The sequence below is a fragment of the Meleagris gallopavo genome, chromosome 8, assembly GCF_000146605.3.
Source record: "Meleagris gallopavo isolate NT-WF06-2002-E0010 breed Aviagen turkey brand Nicholas breeding stock chromosome 8, Turkey_5.1, whole genome shotgun sequence".
Classification (NCBI taxonomy): domain Eukaryota; kingdom Metazoa; phylum Chordata; class Aves; order Galliformes; family Phasianidae; genus Meleagris; species Meleagris gallopavo.
Window position 1 is genome coordinate 15263173 of NC_015018.2, and position 25135 is coordinate 15288307.

Genomic DNA, 25135 nt, shown 5'->3' on the forward strand with positions numbered 1-25135 from the left:
CTGAACGGGTGGCGGTAGCACGTAGCAGCCGTGCCTCTGCGAGAGCGGAGCGCTTCAGTCTTTCTTTTCTTTCAGAATACTCTCGCGGAGCGGACGGGGTCACGAGGATATGCGCGGGGCCTCGGCCGTCCCTGCACGGCGGCACCGGGGAAGCGCGGCTCGTGCTGAAGTGCGGTGCTGGGACCCGGAGCGAACAGCACGTAGATTGCGCGAGGAGGAAATATCGGCTGTACGCGTCTGGCGTAGATCAGAGAGCAGGAAGCTGCCCGGTGCCCTTTCCGATTATTGTTTTTCTAAGATGTTTTAGGAAAGGAGACTGAGTAAAGAGACAGCGCCGTTCCCCTCCTGTTTTATTGCCTCATACAGCAATAAATCGGAGGAGCAGCTTTCAGGAATAGCAGCCGCAGTGCTGCCCTCGGAGCTCAGGCCAAAAAGCCTCTTTTCTCCACATGAGGGCCGGGAGGAAACAAGGCAGGTGTTGGGAGCCAGGGGAGCCTGAGCAACTCTGAAGTTAGTTATGAGAAAGTACTCTACATCCCATTTACATAAGGAGTTACATAAGGTTTTCCTATCCCTACATTGAAAGCCTTTGTTTCAGCTTTTTCTAAAATTCTGTTTTATTTTAGAGGTCCGTTCTGCCATGAGAGTAGAAGAGTGAAAAAGCGAAGGCTGAGTTCTGTCTGTGAAGTGATGCTGAGAAAGCATCAGCTGAGCAACCATAGGCTGCACCTGTGTCTCCCTGTTTGTGCAGAGGGAAACATATAAATGATAGGGGAAAAAAAAGAAGAGCTAGGGAAAACAGAATGAAGTGCTGAGAAACAGGCATCCTAGAGCTGAGAGAAACTGAAGCGTCTCAGATCAATCAGCACGTCCTTCAGTGTAGTTCACTTCAAACAGAGGAACAAAAAATCCCCATTTAGTGATGGATCCTCATAGTGAGCCTTAAAAGATAACCTCGTCCTAAGGGAAACTTTTACATAGTGTGTTCCTACATATGTAATGCTTGCCAGTTTAGTATGTAAGATCTATAATGCACAAATACATATCACTAACATGTGCATCAGTTGTATTTTTTTACCTGTATAAATGTGGGATCCCTTTGTTCTTCCTACCAGTAGGGAAAATGGAGTAGTCCACAGTTTGTTAATTCTCAAATCTTCCTCTAAGACTTGATCTAATTTGATTTGCTGCTGTCCAAAGCTGCTGGGCTTAAAATACTTGCACAATTCCTTTAAGGGATGTTCCCAAGGAGATATCTGAGGTAATAGATGAGAAATGTATTCACTGCGTGCCTATTTACAGAAATCATTATTAGTTAAATAAACTCTTACATTAGTAGCTTTCTGTGCTTTTTTTTCTCAGATTTTTTTTTTGCCAGCAGGCTGGCTGTATACATTTTCACTTCATAGGAAGAGCTAATTTATGCTCATGCCTATGTACATATGGCATCTGAAGGGTCATATAGTCAGTTACACAAGAATATATGTATTAAAACCTATGAAATCAATTCAGGAGCGCTGAAATGTAATCTCTTCCTTTGGGGAGGGGGGGGAAAGGGAAGCCCAAAAACATACACAAGTTTTTCAGCTAGTGAAAAAAACAATTAACAATAGATGTTGTAATTATTCTGTGAGCTAATGACACACAGTCATGCAATTAGGCAATTAACGTGCTCAGTCCCTTTATACAGTGTGCAGGGGCAGGCAGAAAATGATAGTAGGTATAACATGGAGACTTAGAGCTTCGAGCAAACTGCCTTGCCCGTAGTTCTGTGAAATCAAAATGTTTGGACTTTTGTTCCACAAAGATAGAAACGGTTGGACAGTTAACGTTCTCAAAAACATCACAGCAGGGCATCAAATGCTGACCTTACTGATAAAAAGAGGTGTCAGCAGCAGTACCTTTATCACTGTGACCCCAGCTGGTACCCCAACATTCTCTGCACTTGGTATTTCAATCGCACCCACAATTTATTGTCTTTTTTCCCTCATCAGTGAGCTGAGGCTTAGGAACTTGAATATCACTTCTCTTTTATTTTTTTTAAGGAGATTCAGAGCTGGTACCTTCTCAATTAAGAATTTACCAGACTTGGGATTTTGTTAACTTCCTACCAAATGACTTCAATTGAAACTACCTCAAAATGCAATGCAACAGCTGCCATTACAAACAAAAACACTCACTTGCTGATCAGCTAAAATCTGACCCAAAGTTATAGCCAGTGTTGATACAGCAGTAGATCATGGTGAAGAATGCAAATCTGATGATTTTCTTCATCCTTCTGATGAAAGATAATTTTCCTCAGACACAGTCCACCACCATCCTATGAGACAGAAGTACGAGAACTGTTTGATTTTGGAAGGAGGGAATTCCCGTACTTGGGACAGTAAGGAAATTGGAGGAAAGATGCAGTTTGCCACAAAGTCTGACATAGAGACCTTAGGGACTTAAACCAACACAGTGCACAGGTTCCAAGCTAGGCTCGCAGGAGGATTGTCAATAATGGATTATTCTGTTTCATGGCATGAGGAAGATTGGCACTTCTTAAAATAAGATGCATAAATAATTCTTAAATTCAGGAAACAGGGTTCCTCCAGGGCAGCATTTGTAACTCCCAAAGTTGAAGGATGATCTGAATCTTCCTGTGGAAAGAAAGAAGACGAATACCATGACAGAAGTGACTATGAGGAAGCAGGATGATGCTCCCTGTACTTCTTGACTATCCAAGTCAGAAGCCACAAGAAGATGCCCCTATAAAGTATGCATGCCACTACTCCAGGTATAAAAGCTTTGCTCAGTGGTCCTTCATTGATTTGGGGATTTGGAATGGTTCTGTTTTGTCTTGGATTGTTTCTGGGTGTTCTGCCAAGTGCCAGGCGCTGTGCCAAGCAGAGTCTCTCAGGCTCTCCACTCCCACCACTTCTGTCTGTGTACTTCTGTTCCCAGACTGGTGCCACAGCCACAGCTCCCCAGCCTGGTCACTTTAGCAAGGAGTGCTCACCGTGCTCGCTCCCTAGCCTTAGTGTGGCAGAAAGTACTATCCTGCCCCAGGTTACTTCATACACCTTCTGCTGGACTTCCTCTGGCTGATGCAGCTGGCAACAACTTTGAAACAGATTAGCAGATAGACAAACAGAAAGGACAAGCTGAATTTCTGCAGTGGGAAGAAAATTTCGTATAACAAAGTAAAGCCCTTTTACCACTGGTTGCTGCTTGTTCCTCCAGCCTGATCACAGGCAGAAAACAAGGAGATAAAAATGGCTTTTCCTGTTTTTCACCATTTTAGTGGCTGGTCAGTGAGAGTATGTAAATGACATACTGGCACTGGGCCTGATGCTTCTTCCAAGTTTCCCAGGTAGTGGCTAAATCCTCCTTCCAAGGGATCTACCACACACATCCTTGCAATGCTACAAAGCCAACATTGTGTAGAGCACTCAGCTAGTGGGCAGGTGCATGACACCAAACAAGCCAGGTACCAGGCAATATGCTGTAGCACAATGTGCTAAGTTCTGTCTCACATACTTTGGCTAATATGGCAGAAAATTTGTCCTGCATTGTTGTCCAATTGGATCTCCTTCCAAGGGATTTACTGCACACACACACACACACATTTGTACTGCCAGATGACCTGTTAGTGCACAGCACCAGCAATAGTTAGAGAGAGGCACACATTTTATAGATTATGAGAGTTCTGACAGTTTACATCAACAGGACTGTAGGTCATGAGCTATAAGAAAGCTGAAACACCTGAAGATTTCACAATGCCTTATGGAATGCTGCATGAAAGAAGGCTTTCACCTGCAGGAACAGTACCCTCCTGGTGAAGAAAAACGGGGGTCTAAAAGAATCTAAAAATACAGCTGGAGTTTTGAAGTGTGTTTTGATAGGAAAAAGGAGATGAAAGAAGTGCACACTAAGAAACTAAACATTTTGTCAAGGGATGAAAAAATAACTATGGGTAAGATTCTTCATCTTGACATGACCTGTTGTAGCACTGGGAATGGTGTTAATAGGCAGGTAGATGTGGTGCCTGGTACTGCTCACTGATATCTTTTGTCAACATCACATGCAACACAGCAGTTAGCTTTTACAAGAATCCAGTAGAAAATACAATTTGCTTCAGGAAAAGACAGAGGACAGAAGGAGAGCTTTGCTAATATGACATTTTTAAAATTACAAATGGGCTTCAGCTCATTATGTTTACTTCTATTCAACTGGAACAGTCCTCACTCATTTTCCTTCCCCTTCCAGCTCTGGAAAACACACGTTGAAGAAATTTCCAAAGAAATCTTGATTTCACTTTCTAAAACATCACAGGCTGAAAGCATGGAAGAGGTGAGGAAAGTAGTGAGGCAAACAAAGCAGGGTGAAAATTTGCACTTCTGTCTTAAAATGCATTTCAGAAGACTGAAAAAATGTGCCTTCTGGCTCATGCAGACCAGACCTGGGTGTGTTCTTTCTCTGGCCAACATGAGGGAGTGCAGGTGTGATTGTGAGTTTCTCTTTGTCCTTGGAGTCATGGCTTGGAAAGGCACAGCTCATAAACACCCATCCATTTTTTCCAGCCAACTTACTGCATGATTCAGGCATGTATGTTCCCTTGTGGATTTCCCAACAGACAGAAACTATAGGCACTGATGAAGAGGCCATGAAAAATAGTATCTGACAATTTCAACAGTGCTCTGCTGGGAAGAAAAAAAATCCAATAAGGAATCCTGCAGAGATGACAAGGCTGGCAGTAGGATGGTTTCTCCCATGCAGGGATATACTATTTTCATTCTTCTTTTATTTTAGAGGGGTGAAATTACTGTTCAAAATTCCTTTGCCTGCATTACACACAATTTTCAGAAAGCAGCACTTCTCATATTAGAGAGACAAGCACTCCCAAATACCCTGAAGCAGAATTGCAACATTTACATTTGTTTCCAGTTTTAAGCTCTCACTGGGGATTAGAAATGAAAGAGCCTGTGCTGCACCCCAGAAGTGTCTGCTTTTCACTGATGAGTCACGTGGTACTCTACAAGTCAGATCCAGTGTGTTTTTATTTCTAATCACATGGAAAGTAAAACACATCCTTGCTATGGCTGGAATCTAACACAGACTCAATAACAAAATAAAGCACTCTTGAGATTTCATCACTGCTAATGCAATGGGGCCCAGCTGTTCAGCAACATTCTGAACTCTGCAAGATTTCATTGCCTTTTTGCATGTAGTAATGCAGTCAGAAATGACAAGCAAATGCACATTTTAAAAGCACAAGTTTACTTTGTTTCCAAGTAAAATACTGAAGAATAGCTTCTTGTGCTCAGGCACTATGATGCTATGGAAAATGGCAGATACATTTTTGCATCTTAAATTCCTGTTCCTTGGAAAGCGATAGTCTATATTGCAAAATCACTTCTAAAAAATCACTGTTTCGTGATATAGTAATGCTATGAAGAATAAATATCTCCAGATGAATCACAACCAGCTACCATTGATATTTATTTCACAGCACTGGAATTGGAGGAAAGATGAAGCAAATAGTGTTTTAGCACATTAGAAGGGAGACCACGCAGCTTGTTTCCATTGCCCTGCATCTAATGCACAAGTGCCTGTGCAAAATGCACATAGCTTCCCCAGACACAGAATACCATGAAGCTGAAACAAAGCTACCCTGAGGAACCAGAAGCTCCGGGAAAAAAAGCTTTGTCTATTTGGATTGAGCAGTTTCCAGTTTTGAGCTAATACACATCACAGGAGAATTTGAACTGATAGCATCACTGGTTCTCTCTTTGGAATCTTATATAACTAGAACATATGTCTGATATTAAAACTTTCTTAAATAATGAATTTACTATTTGTGAGATGAGTCATTGGTCATACATGGAAAATGGGGTCATTAAAGGAACACTTTGCAACAGCTGTTAAAATTATTGTTATAATTCAAGAGACTACAATTACAGCTAAGATCTCACGTACAAACATAACAATTATGCCTCAGAAAGCATAAGATGCAGCTTACAGGTAACGATGCCTGTAAGGATTACCGAGCATATTTAGTCTGCCCTCCTGCACTTTGCAACTATAGATTCTTCTTCCCTTTGCAATAATCTACAGGAGCATAAGTTTTCTTTCTCACACTTTGTTCATTCTGCCATTACCAAGCTGTCTAGTGATATCTCATATGTAGTATAAACTCACAGATAAATGAAAGGAGAAGAATCAACTCAAAAGGAACTGAAAAGGGATGTTATTCATTTCTCAGAGAAAGCAACTGTTACACTGCTGGCTCTTTTTTTGAAGTTGAGACCACATTTGGGCATCACCACTGTTATAGTGGAAAAAAAAAAATGAAAGCAATAATCTGTCTTTTGTGGGTGCTATGTTTGATTCTGCATTTACAGAAACTTAGCAATTGTTAAGTCAGTTTGTTTGGAGAGAGTATTACCCTAACTAGCAATGCTACAGACTTGAAAGCTTCCTAAAAATTCTGAAAAGGAGATATTAATTCCCTAGCTTTTGTTTCAGTCTGCCAAGAAATACATAAGCAAAGTTTCTAAATATGGTATTCCTTCTCTATCAATCTGCAGTTTTAGCAATCAAAAATGGTAATCAAAGGGAAAAAAAAAAGAAGAGGTGCTACTGTAGCTGACTCTCAACATGCCTTTGCTGTAGAAGCCAGTTTCTGTATGTGTTGTTGAGAGTGCAGTCAGCTGATTGGTATGTAGAAGATCACTGTTGGGGAAAAAAAGGATGTTTACTTTTTCACATCAAGACCAATAGATGCTATTTTGCAAAGCATGTAAGCAGATCTTGGCTAGTTGAAATAATCCAGCCACTTAGAGTAACTTTGCTGTGCTGTGTTTACAAGCTTTGTGCATCTTCCGTAGAGGAAATGTTCGACTGGCCATAGCAGCATTTGCACTGTAGGTGTCTCTCAGCACTTCTGTCTTTCAAAATATAAAGATGAGGTACTTTCACACTTAAATATAGGAATAACAGATGAATCTGAGGTGCAATTACTACACTATACAACATTTAATGGACAGTTAAATAGTCTGCCGGTTTCTGCATAGATATTCCTCAGAAAAATAATCCAACCTCAGAGTTAGAGATGTGAGAATTTTTATTTAGAAATGTAATTAATGTTATGTCCCATCAGAAGTTTAAGCAGCCAATACGAAGTCTATACAATGCATGATTTTCTCTTACAAAAAGCATTGTCACATGACCACACACCAGCACTCCATTGAAGAAAAAATACTTTGAGTTTTGTACTCAAAAGTGCAGGTGAGGGTCAGTACATTTTACACTATATAAAGTTTAACTAGGCTCTTTTGTGCATTTGGAGGAGACACTAATAAAAATACCATGCAAGATGCAATGACTGAAAATTACCTGGGCTGCTGTACCTGGCTCTTCCTTTTTTGTTTCAGTAGGAAGTAAGAGAGAAAGTATTTTGTCTTAGACCTAACTGACAAAGTAAGATCTACTGCAGAGTGCTCTGTAAAACAAACCAGATGACCGTTAACGTGGATTCTCATAGAGTGCTTTTCTCATCCTTTTTTTTTAACCTGCAGATGTCATAGACCATATCCATCCAGGAGGCAAGCTCTCTGAATTGGATTCCTCCTCCCTTAGGAGATTTAAGGATCCTAAACTACATCAGCTGCTTCTATCTTCAGATTTCTTCTCTAGATATAGAGCACTGTGACAGGTACTGGCAGCTGTTTGTTCTATGATCTGATTCAGAGGCTACTATCTTTTTTAGGCAGATATCCATTTTCAGCCATGTACCTGCAAAATGCTGCGACAAATTCCTGTAAATTTGCTGTCCAAAGCTTTAATGCAATTCCCTAAGTAACCTCACATCTTCTCTGGGTAAGAAAAATAGATTTGTGTCGTTCTATCACTATAATTGTTCTCACAATTGATGTTGAATCTAGCAACTTATATTTATTGACAATAAATAGTATGAATTTAATGAATAAAAGCATGCACAGCATTTCATCAGGCTTCTTGTACACAAGGACTCTCTTGCTTCAACTGAGCAGAGCCACCCAATGCAAACAGTGCATCCTCTCTGCCTACCTACACCACATTGAAAAAAAGCTTCATCAGCCCAAATGTGCTAAGGCCCTGTAATTGCAAAGACAAGGCATGTTATGGCAATAAAGATTTCTCAAGTCATAATCAACCTAGCTTTGGTTTAAATATTTGGAGAGTTTAAAGAATTTCTGTTGAGATCTCAAAAGTTGTGCTGAATCACAAAAGCTTGCTATCCTTAGTCTTGCTAGAGATAGTGAAATAGTCAACCTAAAGTAAAAGCTTTTCTCTGGTGTGCTTGGTTCCACAAACAAAGTGTGCAGTTATCTGAATAGTTCACTTGTCCTTTCTTAAACAGATCTCCATCCCACAGTCAGTGGTTATAATCCTTCTTTCTTTCTAGCAAGCCTGTACATGCAGGAGGGGAGTGGGAAAAGAGTAAAGAAATAGCCATTAGAAGCGCATTTACTTCTTTGCATACAGCTCAGTTTTAAACAAAGCAGATTAATTAAACTGCGAAGAAGCAGCTTGGTGCTTTGGCTATTTTTCTTTTGTTCATTTGTCCTAGTTTGTTTTTTGTTGTTGTTCCAAAGGGATTTTGTTCTGCTTTTGAGAAGGAAATAAAGAAATGTAAACTTTTTAACGGGTTTCAGCCAAGTTCTTCAGCTACATTTCCACCACCAATCTCTCCCACAGTTTTTACCTCCACAGTGAGGAGGGTCGACTGCCCAGGCTAGCATGTCACGCAAGTGTGACAGCAACTCTCTGCATGATCTCTTCTAATGGAAATACCTGACAGCTACCTGCTGCTGGATCCTGAGCCACGGGCTAATGTGGCCACGGGATGTTTGCATGTTAACAAACACCTCACAGCAGGATTCCTTGAATGCATATTTAGTTCTTGCTGGTTTGTTTCTCCTGTTGGTCAACAAGTCAGTGTGAACACAGCACTCAGTTACAACTCTTTCCTGCTTGGTCCTTTGAGCTAAAGCTGCCCTAACATCTGTGTGAAGGCCTGCAAAGATACAAACAGGAGAAACAAGGCCATTTGTTTGGCTGATGTCAGAGTAGCACCACATCTCTTTTGGTAAAGCTGATCCAATGCAGCTTCCTCTCCTCATTTTGAAAATCTATGAGGAGAAAGGTACCACTCATTTCTGGCAGAATTTGAGGGATTTGAAAAGCAGGGAGGGGAACATCAAGTGGTGCAATGGGGTTTCACTCATTTCTTGGAATTGGTCAATTCTACTCCTGTCCAATTCACACCTGCTAAATCCATAGGTTTTTCTAAACATAAATGGCTGTAGATGGATCATCCACTTATGCAATGATCTATTTTGCTAACTCTACTTTTTCTCTTCACTTTCACACATAAGCACGATCCTACAGCGAATCTCTAACCCCCTGTGGACAAGACAGTTTTGTTAAGAGTGGCACAGCATCCAGCCCAGCAACCAAGGCTGCCTATGCAGCACACTGTCTTTCCTCTAGTAGAAAGAGGAACTTGAACCCAAGTAAGATATTTTTTTTTAATGTCAGTGATGATACCTGAATGTTTCTCTTTCTCTCTTAAGGAGTATGGTAGCTATCCTAGTTAGAACATTGCGTGGAATAAAACCCTATTTCCTCCTGATTTCCTACTTCAGTTTCAAAATCCAAAGCCAACTATCCTACAGCTGTCAATCTACCACGAGTAAGCTAATGGCATACTCTTCTTGATGTCTCTTCACAATATGAAGGCAGCAGTCAAGTACTTCAATACAAAATATGAGACCTGACAGACTTGTAACCTTATCTTCAGTTTCAACTTTGTTTCTTTCCCAAGCATTACGTGCTTTGGAGCTTACTTGGTGAAACAGCGCCTAAGGCCACTAAAATGTCTGTAACTCTGCTTTGCCCACTGATATGTGCACACCAGACACTCTTGCAAAACCTCAGCCATGAGCTCTCAGCTTCACACAAGCAGAAGCAGAAACATGTAGGTGTAGAAACCTCAAAGTCAAACATGAAGCAAGGGAGGCGTTAACCACAAGCAGCGCTCTCTTTAGCGAGTGCACGTAGGTTCCCAACAGGAGGCTGGAGACGGCATGCACAAGAAATTATATGCTATAATATTTTGTACCTTCAGTCATCACCACATCAAACCCCAGACTAACCCTAACAACTTGAGAAATTTGCTGGAGCAGTCAGTGAGTTGCTTTTCCACACAGACCTTTTATAGAGTAGTACAATTTCAGCTTTGGAGAGGAGGAAGAGAACAGTGTTTTCACGTCAGTGCCTCAATCAGGTTATGTTTCATTCCTCCTGCTTCCACTTATCCAAAATTTGGCTTTGGCCCTTCACTCGGTGACACATGAATCCTAGTGTCAAATGAGACAAAATCATGCTGAACAAATTCATTCAAAAGTAGCATGTAAAGATCAACAATAACAATGAACTAGGAAACTGATATAGCAAATCCTGTTTGTTTTGAGCACGAGTTCATCTGTAGGTGCTCTCCGCCTATTCCAAATGGCCACAAAATGTGGCATTTGAAGAGCTGTTGTGTTATATTTTAATGGTAGCTAATAGGATAACTGATTTTGTAACATTCTTTCACACATTAAAGCTCCTCTAGAAATAACATTAATACAAAAATTTAATTAGCATAATTCATTGCTGGAAAAAAATCCTAAAACTTGCCCTTGGAACAGGTTTCTGTACTAAAAATAAGACAGAGCCCCACACAGTCACAGCACAATTAATTTATTAGCATATCTTGTGAGTCATTGGTTTTGATCCAGGGGACATGACAGTTTTGGCACTAGACTGATTTCAGAGCTGCTCAGGCCCTTGTTAGTAGAAAGGGTTTTTAATAGGACTGAGTGGGCTGAACAAATGTTCCTTCTTGATGTGGGGAATTAAATATTTTCTTGAATAAGTAAAAACATAGCCCAAGCCCTTGCTCCAGGTCACAGTGCCTCATCCCACTGGGAGCAGTTCCAGGCTGGTTACCAGTCAGTGTTCTATTCCCATGCCCACATTTTCTAGCTGCAAGGAACTCCCAGAAAAGCTAGCAGGAAGATGTTACTGCACTGCAGTTCACCTACTAATAACCTTCCTCTTACATACATAAAAGTGTGTTTTTAAGTGGTTGATGGATCACAACAGTTACTTTGGGGGTGAAGAGTCTTCAGGATATTGGCTTCAGAAAGTAAGGCAGACAGACATAAAGCAAACCCTGTTTTGCTATCCCTGAGACAGCAAATACTCACGTACCTAGTTCCTAACCAATCCCTCCACTAATACCTTTGAGGAACTGATTTGTTATTCTCTGCTACAAAGGTACAAGGATTACGGGTGTAATTGAAATCCTGTTCAGGTTCATAAATAGCTGCTTGATTAATTACAGCACGGAACATAATTCTTATAAATCATCTGGAAAGCATTCAGCTACAGGAAATGGATAAATCTTTAATCCAGCTTCAACTGGCCAAAGCCTGGACTGATGTCAAGACAAGGCTGATAAGGATACCCATGCAGCCCCTAGAGGGCAGGAAGGCACTAGCACTGGGTCCACCTTTGTAGAGCACCAAGGTATTCTTGTAGGAAGAGGGCTAATTGGAGCCCTGTTAGGTGCTCCTTAGACACTCCTTCTAACAAATGCTCCCCAATCACAGTGGCACTGTTTTTCATTCAACCAACGTGCACCACACTACTGCAGGAACTCGTCTTACAAAGATCCCCATAGCGCATCACAGATGTCAATAACTGAACTGTCAGTTCCTGGAAGGGAAGTATCTGACCGTTGTCACCCAGACAATGAATGCTTCTAAGGGCTCATCAGCCCAGAGCCACGTTCAGTTCCACAGATACACCTACACCAGCTGGCTGTGCTTGGAGGGGCTGCTGCACCTGCCAGAGACACCAGGTGAATCAACGCTGGTTGGTTTTTACCTTGCTGTAGACGGGCTGCCACTAAAACCACACCAGCAAGTTCAAAGCTAGCATACATACATAATAACACACACAGCGCTGAGCACCTACAGCATTGCCCACTATTGAAAATACTGAAAGTAATCAGCAGATGGCACATCCTCCTCTCGCAAACTGTTTTCAGTTCTGGTTACCAAAGCTTGAAGACCCAGCAGAAAGAGTAGGCATGGACAGACGGCTTGTACGTTATCAGGTACCTAGGCAGTTTGGATTGAAGAGAGACAGAGAAGCCACAGTTTTCAAAAGACTGTTTGTAGCATAATGGACAAGAGTATAAAGCAAGGCCTCTCATTTCCTCTCGTAGTTGAAAACGCAAGTATAGATGGGATTCAGTAAAAACAAAAGGCAATGCATTCAGGATCTATAAAAAGACAAATGTACTGTGTAGAATGAAATTATATTGGTTCTCATTGTCAGAAAATACTGAGGCTGTAGAGCTTAGTTGGATTAAATAAGAGATTAAACATTTATGTGAAAGACGAAGGATGTTTACAATAAACAATTTTTTTTTTTTTAAGTTTGGGATATAAACATTGATACTTCAGAAAAGAAAAAATCATGAAAGTATAGCACATAGTGTTTGAACAATACCTGGAGGACAAGTACTAGTACTTTTAATTTGAACAGTGATAGCAATGCAAGTAATTAACATAAATGGTCCAAGAACAAAATTTCCCAGAAAAAAAGAAAAAAGCTGTTAAAACTTTTTCAGTACAAATGCACATGCACTGTGCTTTGAAATGTCTGCTGCTGGCCAACATTAGGTGTCCAATAAAATACAACTCTGGAGTGGCGAGTGCTGGTCTTCTGATCAGATAATTCCAGTAATCCCTTGTGGCAAAGCATGTGAGTTTGGTTTGGGCCACAAAGAGCAACAGTGATGTTCTGAACAGGTTAGGACAACTCAGAAGCGTGTTTGCAGGTTTGCTTACACAAGTAAGTGTAAAACTAGGTGAGGTACTTCCTCCCTTCCTCCTAGCTCATTCAGGACTCACAGAATGTTAACTACAGTGATTCTCACAGCTTTCAAGGTGACAAAATCCAGGGGAAATATTTTGAATTGGAATACAGGAATCATAGAATGCTGTGCCAGATCTATGTCTCACTTATGTTGCATAGCATTTTTTCTAACTCTTGAATGCAATGAGTTAAGTAGGCTTAGGGAAAAAGCCTTCAATCCTTTCTATATTTCTAAGCCTGTTGGGGTTATGAGTATAAGCTAGAAGTTCAAACCAGGTTAAGCTAGAGGTGTGACAGCACTGTGTTTGAGCTGATGTAGCATTCAGGCTTGGGGGAGGCTGAAAGTAAAATCTAAATCCCTCCCCATTTCCCAAACAGGTACTGTTACTGCCATTCTGGAATTGAGAGGTCTGTAACATAACTGTCCTCGGTTCTCCTCTCATTTTAATTCCTAAGAGAGAACCAGCAGTCTGCATCTTGTGCCTTAGGGACTCTCTGCCAGGAGTCATGGACAGCACAGGCAGCACAGAGCCAAGCATGGCATGGCACTACAAGGACCAAGCCTAGCTCTTCAAACAGAGTTATCAGCACGAGCACACTGCAGACATTCAGCCCTCAAGAAGGGGCACTAACAGATCAGATCTGTCTCAAAGGGCAATTTGCAGGTGTTCTGACATTGCATGTTTCAAAGATTCTTTTAACTCTTTAAAAATAAAGTTTCCATGTACGATTTTCAAAGTCCATTGAAGCACTTGTAAGCCAACTGTACAGTAATCACTGGAGAGGGTAAATTAACTGTTTAGTTTAGCATTCACACACAAAAATCAGTCACCTATGCAGGTCAGCACTTTTAGATTAAGCTACTTTGGAGAAGACAAATTAAAACTTCTGGCAATCACTGCTTGTTTAACTCAAGGCAATTTCTAATACACTATCACTACTTCTCCTATCATATGACATAGCTAATCCACAGGTTGTGCTGTCTTCCATTCTTGCCTTGATAATTCCCAGGTACCAAATAGCTCAGTGCCTCAAGTACACACTTTGCAGTCAGCAGGCTAGTGTGTGACTGAGTGAATCCAAAACATGCACATGTGGCAAAAGTTCCACGTGTCTCAGACTGTATTATTACTCCATGTTTGGATCATTGGTTGTGCACCAAGGCTGCTCATGAACAGACCTGTCTTCTCTCTGGCTTGGCTACACGTAGACAGAACACACCACTGTGAGCTGCACAACTGTTAACGCACTTAGCTCTTCTGCTTTTGTATTTTTCTCCCTACTCAAAAATAATCAATTAACCAAGAAAGTAATTAAGGCCTTGGAGGAGGAAATTACGTCCATTTGTCTGAACGAGAGAAGGAAGAAATTGAAGTGTTCAGTAACGCTTGTATTCTCTCAGTATTATTTCTGTCTAGGTAGAGAAGGTCTGACCCTAAAACAGTAGTAGCTTGATGGCACTGCTTGCAGATCCTAAGTCAAGCCAACCCAATCCACTTCCCCTGAGATGAATGAAAAGAGAAACGTAAAAAGAAGAGAGAAAGTGTTGTCCAAAGGCAGCACATACTCCAGGAATGCAGGAAACTACTTTGCACCTCAAGAAAACTACTCACTCTAGTTTTTGTTTGGTGTCTACACTCCAGAGTATTTCCATGCTTCATGGGAGGACTATGGACACAGAGATATTAAAGGCTAAGATCACAAAGGGCAGTTAATAATGATGATGAATAAAATATCAAGATGAAGTCCCTGCAGCGCTGTTAAACTATGAATCAACATCTGAACACTTAACACTACATTTGGATTTAAAGGAAAGTAACAGTGTCTATTCTAGTTACATTGAAGTCACATTTTTAAGTCATTCACAGTAATCATGAGAGCAAGAAATCTATTGTCTCTTAAAAATGAAGATTTACTCTCACACAAACAATTGATTCCAGGAGACGCTGCTTTATGGAGAAACAAAAAACAAACCACAGAAGAACCACAATTTTGAGAAAGCAGCAATAAAGCCGTAGCATCTGACCAGAAATGTGTGGCACAAGGATTACAGCTGGAGAGACAAGCACCTCCTAGCAGGGACAGATATTTTAGAATCTAATATTCAGAAGAGAAAAGGTTCCCCCTAGAGACATAACAGGGGAAAGAAAAAGGCCAATTGTTAGCCTGCTCCTCAGCTCAGGTCAAATCTTCTCATTTCTGGAATGGAAAAGAGACATGTTATGAAAAAGTATGCCAGAGCTTGGCAGCAACTTCCAAGCATCTCACCTCTCTTTGCAGTGTTTTTCAAGTGTGTGAACATACAAAAACTGGTGAACAGATTTACAGAGACAGGCATATCTTCATTTCTACCATTTCCGTGTGTTGGGGCAAAGGAATGAGCATTGATTGCATTACAGGACTCAAACAGTCAGAGCAACACAGGCTAATTTGTCCTACCAGTGTGTATGCTTTGTCTGCTCAGAGATTAAGAACTAAAGTGAGACCAAATAATCAACCATAGCTGTTTTTCTCCCAGTTCTATGTTAAATTATTTTCCCAGTGTCCAAATGACAACATACATTTCCACCAGTCACAGGCCAGAAGCCACAGCCTTCAGCTGCTGCAGGGAGAAGGACAATACATTGAGGTTCCTGGGGCTCAGACATTTTCATTTTAGCTTAGTCACTTTCTTGATCCAGGGTATGTATCTGCTGACCTTTGTGTACACACCAGGGGAATCCTTCCGACCACAACCATAACCCCAGGAAGTGATTCCCAAAATGATCCAGCGTCCATTTGACTTCTGACACATGAGTGGCCCTCCACTGTCACCCTGGCAGCTGTCCACTCGTTTATCTTCAGAGAGGTTCCCAGCACAAATCATGCGGTTCGTGAACTTCTGCCCATAACGGACCTCACAGTCTTCCCGTGGCAGAAGAGGCACCACCCCCTGCAGTAGTGTTCTTGAATAAGATTTTCCTGGAACAGAACAGACCAGCTAAACCAATTCATATACAGAAACAGCAGCAACCTAGAGCAACAGTTCTCTGCACAGAAACAGATACTTGTACATTTCACATCAAGACTGGGGCACAGAATTAGGCCAAACTCAGCATCTCTGAACGACCAGAACTTCAGAGAACTGCAAAACCAGACCACAAAAAAGAGCTGTAACATCAAAGAAGCAGGGAAGAGGTTAGAGAAAGGGGATAGATCAAAGGATGAGTCTTATTCCTGGTTCTGCCAACGAATAACTTGAACTTTGTTCAGCTTATTTCACCTCTTTGAGCCTTCATTTCTTTCTCTATAAGATGACAGTGTTTTCACAAAGGAATAAATGAAGTAACATTTGTGAAATGCTCAATCCTCAGAGAAGTTTTGGAACACATTTCAGAAGCATCTAAATATTATTCAAAGGGAGTTTACTTCATCTTTGGCCAGACTTATCTCTATTTGCTCAAATTTTGGTTACTATAGACTTGATCAGAATTTAAGGTTCATGTGTTAGAGTGCAAACTTCTGGTGCTCAAGGTTTAAAGTAATTTACGGACTTACAGTAAGTTCACAAGGTAGTTGTTAACTCACTGAGAAAGATGGGTTTGGTGTGTGGGAGAGATTCTAGCTGTTAAGTCCCAGTATAACTTAAAGGAATTACTTGACTAAATTACTCCTTGATCCTCTGCAGACACCCCAAAGTGACATGTGCACCTGGTATAACTGACTTCAAAGGCAAATCTGTATTTTCAATCAAACACTTGAGTAACAGCTAGAGAAACAGCTGGAAAGGATGGTTAAGTCCAAAAACAACAGAAAAACTCCTGGGGCTATTTGTGTTTTGGCAGCAAGTCTTTCTGAACATATGGATTTTCTCCACTCACAGCAGCCCAGAAAGGCCTCCTTTCCTTAAGCCCTGCTTTGCATCTATGAACCCCAAATGGGAAAGGACTGCACAACTGGTCACAACATCTTACTTAGAATTCAAAGCTGTCTCCAGATTAATGTATCCATGTCAGAACTCCACCAAGCCCAGCATTTTAAAACATTGACTTGATAGTGTTTACAATTTAGTCATTAATACTTTCTAGAATATTCCCTCCTCCCTTTAACCTAGAAGTTTTGGAGTAATGTTGTGCAAAACGGCACATCCAGGTTGTCTCAAAGCTTGATCAGAAACCAGTGTCAGAGCCCAGCTGTTCCTGGAACAATATCCAGGGAGATTCATCACAGTGGCCAGATTTCCAAGAAAGGTCACCTATTGTACAGAAAGAGCACTTTGTCCCAGCTCACTACCCAGGCACATGCTCTTTACAAGCAAGATTTATGAGGAAGACTCCTTCCACTGCAAAGCCCTCACTTTACTACTGTGATCTATAAAGAAGGCAGGAGACCATGGAAACATGGGGACCTCCCCGAACAATATACAGATTTTGTGAACCAGCTCTGCACATGTCATTGCCTAAGGGCTCTGCTGTGGGCAAACATGCGTGTAGAAAGGGGAAAGGAGGAGAGAACTGTGATGAGCTGGCATCTTTCCTCTCCCTCACAGCTTCAAAAGATTGCTATGGCAACCAAAACTTCCATCATGGACAGGCTTCAAGACAACCTTAATATCAGAAGAAAACAGTGGCACAAAAATTGCTTTATTTCCTGTTCCTTGACACCATGCACTTGGCACAAATAATAGGAGCATTAAAAACATGGCCTTGAATTGAACAGACATAAAGTAATGGTGCATATAGATTCCTCAGTCCAGATTCTCCCCATCCCTATCTTGCTCCTCAGAGCTTTGTCACTTACCTGTGTCTCCCCAGCCAGAGATGATGCAGGCTTGCCTGTTTATGTCAGACTTCTCTTTCTTATCAGGAAGGCAGATAGGCAGAACGTGACTATTGAAGGAGAGACAATGCCCCTCTCTGCCTCGCATTCGGACCAGGGCAATGTCATTATCATTGCTGCCAGCCCAGTAGTTCCTGTGGAGGACAATCCGCTCCACAGGCAGCTCTCTCTCAAACTCATCCTTCACACCTGTGTGGTAGTCACCTACCCGCAGCAGGTAGCGCCGCACATCAACACCAAACCTAGAGAAAAAGACATGCAATACCTTGATATTTCTACTAACAGAGAATTAGACTTATGCAAGTCTCAACTGCTTTGAGATTCAAACATGTCCTCACAAACTTATAAAGAAGTGCCAGCTACAGGACTGTGGGATCTCTTCCCACAGATGTGATAATGCCAGCTGTTACAGTCACTATTTACCATGCACAATACTTCTTTCTATAAAAAGGGCTACAACAGTTGTAACGGGTTCATGGCTTTCTCTTTTCACATTTCCTTAAAGTACTGGGAGATTATTCTATGATTAATAGCAAAATGATGGTTCCCTTTAAGGTGTAAAACCTCAAAGTTAAGAGGGCAGGTATAAGCAGTAAGGGATAAAGCAATGGGGATAAAGTCATCCCCATAAGTGCTCCAAAATCACACACATCATAACTGAAGGTCTTGATTTAGAAGCTTTGTTCATGTGTTTCATTCTGTTGGGAGAGCAACCTCTTTGTTTTTGAGAATCCCTTAGAGCTCCCACTTACAAACACACCTTTTGAAGCAGTGGGCTGCAGTCACTACCCAGCAACTGCTGATCAGTGTTGCCCCACAGAGCAGACGGGTATCTCTCTGGAAACCCTTCAACCGTAGCGAGGCCTGCCATGGCCAACCACCTCTGAAGAAGAAACAGAAGAACAGTAAGCATCACATACACGGGAGTTGTTGCTTTTCCCGTTCACTCTGCCCTATCTGAGCTCAGCTGACAAGCATTCTCCCTTAGATAGACCATTGGTTCAAATGAAGTTAGGAAAGCTGGAACCTGTTCTGGCTTTCTCAGCAATTACCTGAGAGACTTGTTTCCACCTATGATCCTTTTCTTGCGACGGTGAAGCAGGCGCATGCCACAAACACTGGACTCTGGACCTGCATAGTAAAGTTAGCACAGTTGGATAGATACCTTCAGCTTAAGTATCAACAACTGCTGTCACAGAGCCAAGATATCACTCCTGTCCCCCGAGGGCATTAATCCTCCTGGTAGTTGACTGCATTGCGTTGTGCAAAGGAATTTATATAAGGTTTGTTCCCAATGGTTTCCTCAGTTTTAGCGGAGGTGCTTACCTCCAGAATCTGTAGTGCTATGGCAAGAACTGGACCTCTACAGCTATTTCCTCAGTGCTCCAAAGCCCAAAGTTTGCTTATAGTTACTGCTCTAAGGAAGAGTATAATGATATGACTCAAGGGAAGTTCTGCAGGCTCAAAGACCTGACATAGTTAGAGCTCCTTCAACTAGTCTAGACTAGAAGAGACAGTGAAAACAAAGGAAGAGTAACCAGGAGCTGCAAGAGAGAACATGCTTATTTTGTAATTAAAGTTTCAACCAAAAAAGATAAAAGCTACAGTGAAAAAGCATGCAGAAATCCTAAACCTTGAGCCCCAGATTTCTGTTTAGAAGAAAGGGCAGGTCACCTGTTCTCCTGATATCTTGGACCTTCTCTTCCACATAGTCACAAATCACACCAGCATCTTCACTGTGCCAGCAACTGTGAATCCCAGTGTCAGGCCTGACACATTGCCCCAGGGCATGCTCTGTGCCTCTGCACTCTATACTGTCCAGATGGATGGGCCCTTGGCCTTCACCAAAATAAGCCATCGCCCTGGCTTTTGCTGCACCACTGCAATGAGAAAGAGAATGGCTAGTGTGCATTAAGCAAGAGGCAGGTGAAACTGATGCACCAGCATGTTTTAAAGAGAAATTACAAGGGAAATGAATCTCCCAGAAACAGGTTCAGAAAGAAGTATTCCTCCTGAGAGCAATTTGTATTTGTAAGACGCATGTACCAGTTATCTTACCTGAACCCCAGTTGCCTGCAAACTACTGTAGCATCTCTGTCTGTCCAGCCATCATCACAGATGCTGCCCCACTGTCCATTCAGGAATACTTCAACCCGTCCCTCCTTGGTGCTTTCTCCATCCACCAGCCGCACAGGAGGTCCTACAAGAAAAAACACAGGGGTTGCTGCAAGCAAAAATACCGAAGAGCATGAGCTGCCCAGAACTTAGTTTTATAGGAAAAACTGAGGAGATGAGGAGGAGACGAGAAAGAGAAGAGTGGTGATCTATTTGACAGCCATGTCCCTCATTTCACTTCCTTGCAAAATTGGTGAATATTAATTTATTAAATACACACTGGAAATCATTAAACCATATTTCTGAAAGCTAAGTAAAGAGGAGAACAAGAGCAGAAAGAAAGTTATTAACTGCTGATCCAAGAGCGGACAAGCTTAAACATGCCTTGGAAATAAATCCATTAAATTATAATAACTATTACATTATTCTAGGCAAGAGAAGTGTTCCACATCCAGGAAAAACAACAACAAAAAATTGGATGGTGTATATTTGAATTAAAAAAAAAAAAAAAGGATGACAAATTGGAAAGTTTCCTGCAATAGAGAAAACAGTACCAGGCCTCATATAAACAAAGAGACCATCAACATAGTTCTCTTCAATCTCCATCTCTCTGCAGCTCTGGCTGTATATCTTGAAGAACCACAGCCCTATGGCTCTGCCCCAAAACAGGCAGGGCTTATTCCTATGAATCTTTCTCAAAAAGCAGTTCTAATTGAGGCCGCACAGGGAAAGATCCCACATCTGCCAAAGTTTTCAAAGTACCAGACCAGAAAGTGATGTTTTCCCTCTGTCCAGAGCAAGACACAAGTTAAGTTACCCAGGCTGCCAGTGACTGTGTTGCTCTCCGGGGAACAGTGGACTCCCACGTCCTCAGCATGTGAGCAGTCGTGCTGCCCCCAGTTGCTATGGGGACAGTCCAGGAGAGAGAGCTCTGTGCCCACACAAGCCACATCATCCAGCAAGATAAAGCCTTGGCCAGCAGCGTAGTCCGCTTCAGAGGCCAGGGTAGCAGGCCCACTAGAGGAAAGAAACAGAACGTAACATCAAAGTCATTGTAACTTACTAATCCCACAGAGGGTCCCAAACTCAAACCAAAAGGAAAACTCACCTGGAGACATCTGCTGTGGCACTGGTGGTCTCTCTACTTAGCTACTCAGTGATACATTGGACAGCAGCCAATCAGCTTGCACACCTCACCAACTTCAGCTTTCATTAAGAAATCCCTACCACTACTCTTTTTTGTCCTAATGGTCTTCCTTCAAGTACCAAAGCAGGTGATATAGTTTAGCAGCAGTGCAGATAGCTGATACCGTTTAGCAGGTGATAAAGCTTAGCTGACAGAGCAGACAGGGTGGTTGTGCTGAGCTGATACAGCTAGAAATTTAATAAATAATAAGAAAAAATTCTAACTTTGTTGAGGGATTCATTAAGACAGTATTAAGCCTGTTATTTACTTTCAAAACAGGTCAAAGCAAGAAATAATTAAGATAGATACATATATTTATTTTTTCCTGGGAAAGGATGTGGACATCTATTATTCTTTCCTGAACGAAACTGCATAATGGTAATAACAAAGACAGTACTGAAGAAAGTAATGTCCAGCCCATACTGGTAAAGGGACATAGAATCTAAACCTTGAAATTAGGAAGTACAGATACTACAAATACTCTCAGTCCTACCTGAAGCCCAGCTGCCTGCAGACCACCTGGGCACTGAGATCTGTCCAGCCATCATCACATACTGTGCCCCAGTCTCCATTGTAATAAACTTCTACCCTGCCTTCGCTGGGGCTGCGACCACCAGTCAGCCTTACAGTGCCCTCTGCAAGGGGTAGGAGAAGGAAAGATCAGCACTCAGAAAGGAAGAGGATAAACAGCCTAAGCCCCACTGCTGAAGACTCTCTACAGCCCATGACAGGAAGAAACCAAAGACAGTTACCTAAGGATACTCAAAAAACAAACACAAGCCTTTCCATACCTCAGCATTTCCACCTTGTCTGGCTCTGATTCATTTCCACCTACGTAATACAGGAGCAAGGCTGCATCTGACTGACACAGAACTGCAAGTATGTACCTGTGAAAGGGTTACAGGAGACGCCAGCATCTTCAATATGGTCACAGTTTTGTTGTCCCCAGTCACTCTTCTTGCATTGGTCAAGTGAGAGTTCATTGCCTGAGCATTCCACTTCATCTAGCAGGATGGGACCAGATCCCTGACCATAGTGAGCCCACGACAAGGCTTTTGGGTTCCCACTGCAAGAGATACATGAAAATTCAGTAAAGAAGGTCACAGTCTGGTGCTCTTGGATTCTGTGTTTCCCAGAGTCTCTCCTAGTCCTTCCATAGCTAATCTGTATTTCTTACACAGTGGTATTGTCAACTGTTAACCAATATATCTCACTGGAAAGTTCTTTAATTCTTTAATACGATTTGAGGACAATGATGTTTCAATCTCAGTGAAAGGCAAAACTCCCAAAGTAGGAAGGATCTCGAACCTGACTCAGCTATTTTGAGCAATTATGCAGATTTGATTTAGCATACAATAGTTCCTTGCATTAATTGCCGGATAGCATAGAGAATGAGGTGCTCTCTTGCTTTCCCTGAACGAAGAGGATAAAGACAGCCAGTGAAACTGAAGGTGTTTGAATTCAAACAAATAAATGACTGCAATTCACCTGTGGAAGTCACCACAAGTTAGCACTGCAGCCATGAATACATGCATTACAAACATGTAAAAATAATGAACAGGGATAAACACAAACAAACGTTGGATAGGGTTATACCAACTCTTCTTTATACAGCATAAACCCATAAAACTGACTTACTTAACTAAGTACAAAATCCCACAATAGGATATTAAGTCTAGAATTATCTTCCCCAAGATTTTCTTACCCTTCCATAGAAAGGAATGGTGCTATATGGTGAAGATAGATGCTCTCTCATTCTTTATTCAGACTACTTCTATTACTACTCCATGTGAACAGTACGGAAAGTACCTGAGTCCCAGCTGCCTACAAACTACTTCAGCATCACGGTCATCCCATTGGTCATCACAGATGGTACCCCACTTGCCATCGTGGTAAACCTCCACCCGTCCTTCAAAGCTCTCCTTTCCCCCAACTAAACGCAATGGAGCACCTACACCTGTGTTTCAAAAAAGGAAAAAAGAATAAAACAGAGCAAGATAGAAACAAAGCACATCTAGCAGTTAAGGACACAGAGCTATTCACCAGCCAGAGCCACTTCTGGGACTCTCTTGTTTCATTCTACCATTTCCTCCCCTCCAAACCCTCTAGAAACATCAATGACTGCAAGCCACAGCAGGAGGTGCCACTAGTCCAGGGATGGCTCTTTAACTGGCTACTACAATGACCAGGACTTTGCTGCCTGTAAACAAAAACCTGTTTTGAATGAAAAGGGATGTGGTCATAAACAACAGCCATCTTTCAGTGATTTTAGAAGTATGCTCACTGAGTACTTGGGATTGGGAAAAAATACATTATTTTCCACTGGAAGGAAAGTAATCACCATCAAGCAGGTGGAAGAAGAATATACTCCAATGATTTACTCTCCACAGCATCATGATCTCAGATTTAATATCTTATCAGCAACGCTAGATTCCAAGTAAATCAGGCAAAAGAAAAAGGGAGTGAACTTCCCTTTAGAAATTTACCTTCTGGAGGGACACATGTTACCATGGCGCTTCCCTGGTTACAAGTTCCTGACACAGCTTCCTGATAGCCACACTGCAAGAGGGTTTTCTCATCGCCATGGCAGTTTGCTGACTGCAGGTGCAGGGGAATAGGCCACAGTCCAGGACGATTCTTCTTTCCAGCTGTGCCAATCTCACTGGTGTGGAGAATGCAACAGAATGATGAAACTGTTGTACTGCTTAACTCACACTTGTTTTCCAGCCCAATTGTGCATTTCACGTCTTGTGAGCCCAATTAATTGTGAGAGCTTAAAGGAGTAGCCATTTCCAGTCTAAACAAGCAAGCACGTAGTATTTTCTCCCCATGTAATACATTCTATCTTCCCTGCAGCAGAGTTGATCTGGTCAGAAATGGTACCCTCATTGGAGAGTGATAAACAAACCCATCAACAGACTGTAACATGGTCAGCACATCTAAATGTCTGAATCAAATTATTCCTTCTCTATGGACCTAATCTCTTTTTCTTTGGAAGACTGAAGGTTCAAATAAGAGATCCCCTAAGAGGGTTCATAGTTGCAACATTTTCTAAAAGATCAGTACAGTAATACTAAAATGATAATATTAAAAATTGAATCACTCAACACAGCCTTGAACATCAAGCTTTAGAAAATACTGTTCCTGCAAATGCTGACTGGGGTTAGGCATAGCCATGGAAAGAAAACAGGTGCGAAGAACCCTAGCAAGTGGGAAATCAGCTTACAGAACAAACTCCGCTCCCACAGCCTACATATTACTCCAGAAGGACAGTAATTAATGAGGCTGTTCTCTCAAAGAACCTATGAACACGTAACACTTCAAGCCATACTGAGATTCCCACCTGAGACCTAGCTGCCTGCAGACAACACTAGCATCCCAGTCAGTCCAGAGGTCAGCACAGATGGTACCCCAGAGTCCACCAAAATACAGCTCCACACTGCTGTCTTCAGCCAACCGCACAGCACCTTCCGGAAAAAAAAAAAAAAGACATTTCAGATCAGCAAGTCTTGGACTTTTGAGTGTAGCTGAGCTGAATTGGACCCAACTCCTCACATCCTGTTTCATGGTGCTTTCACTGGCTTGCATGAAGTAGTGTAAGGGTGTGTGTGGCAGACACACAGCACATCTATGCTTGTTGTATGCTTCACTTTAATGAAGCTATCATTGAACTTTGAAGCACTTTGAACAGTACTTACACTGTTGAAGGAAGATATTTGTCTTATTTATTATCCATTCTGCAAAATGCAGTTAAAGTCAGCAGATGAGGACAAACAGAAAAGCATTGCACAAATCAGTGCACTGAGAGCTTCCTTGCATGCCTCAAAATAAGCAGCAGTCCTTGTGTTGGCACTGCAAGGAATCCTAAAGGAAGCTTAGGACCCAGTTTGCAACAGAAGATTTACAAATCTAATCACAGAAGATTTTTCCGTATTTGAGCTCCTACAATTACATGAGGAGAGTTCTGATACGAAGACTTAAGGAGTTGGAGTGGGTTGTTTTCCACATAACTTAAACTGCTTTCAAAATTACCTAAGTTAACAAAAAAAAAAAAAA

At 41.7% G+C, this 25135-nt stretch overlaps 1 protein-coding gene across 4 annotated transcripts in view; it reads right to left on the minus strand.

Annotated features, from left to right (window-relative positions):
* Positions 1-6614: 6614 nt before the first annotated feature.
* LOC100542902 (neurotrypsin-like) overlaps positions 6615-25135 on the minus strand; it is a 28713-nt gene continuing 10192 nt past the window's right edge. For all 4 annotated transcript variants that reach the window (XM_010714383.3, XM_010714382.3, XM_010714384.3 and 1 more), the window contains exons 5-16: positions 24423-24546; positions 23566-23741; positions 22889-23036; positions 21967-22145; positions 21573-21714; positions 20711-20910; positions 19837-19978; positions 19453-19658; positions 18831-18909; positions 18539-18661; positions 17740-18020; positions 6615-15921 (exon numbers count right to left, since the gene is read on the minus strand). In XM_010714383.3, coding sequence (XP_010712685.1) covers positions 15611-15921; positions 17740-18020; positions 18539-18661; positions 18831-18909; positions 19453-19658; positions 19837-19978; positions 20711-20910; positions 21573-21714; positions 21967-22145; positions 22889-23036; positions 23566-23741; positions 24423-24546 — 2111 coding nt within the window. In that variant the 3' untranslated portion in view covers positions 6615-15610. The remainder of the gene's footprint in view (positions 15922-17739; positions 18021-18538; positions 18662-18830; positions 18910-19452; positions 19659-19836; positions 19979-20710; positions 20911-21572; positions 21715-21966; positions 22146-22888; positions 23037-23565; positions 23742-24422; positions 24547-25135) is intronic.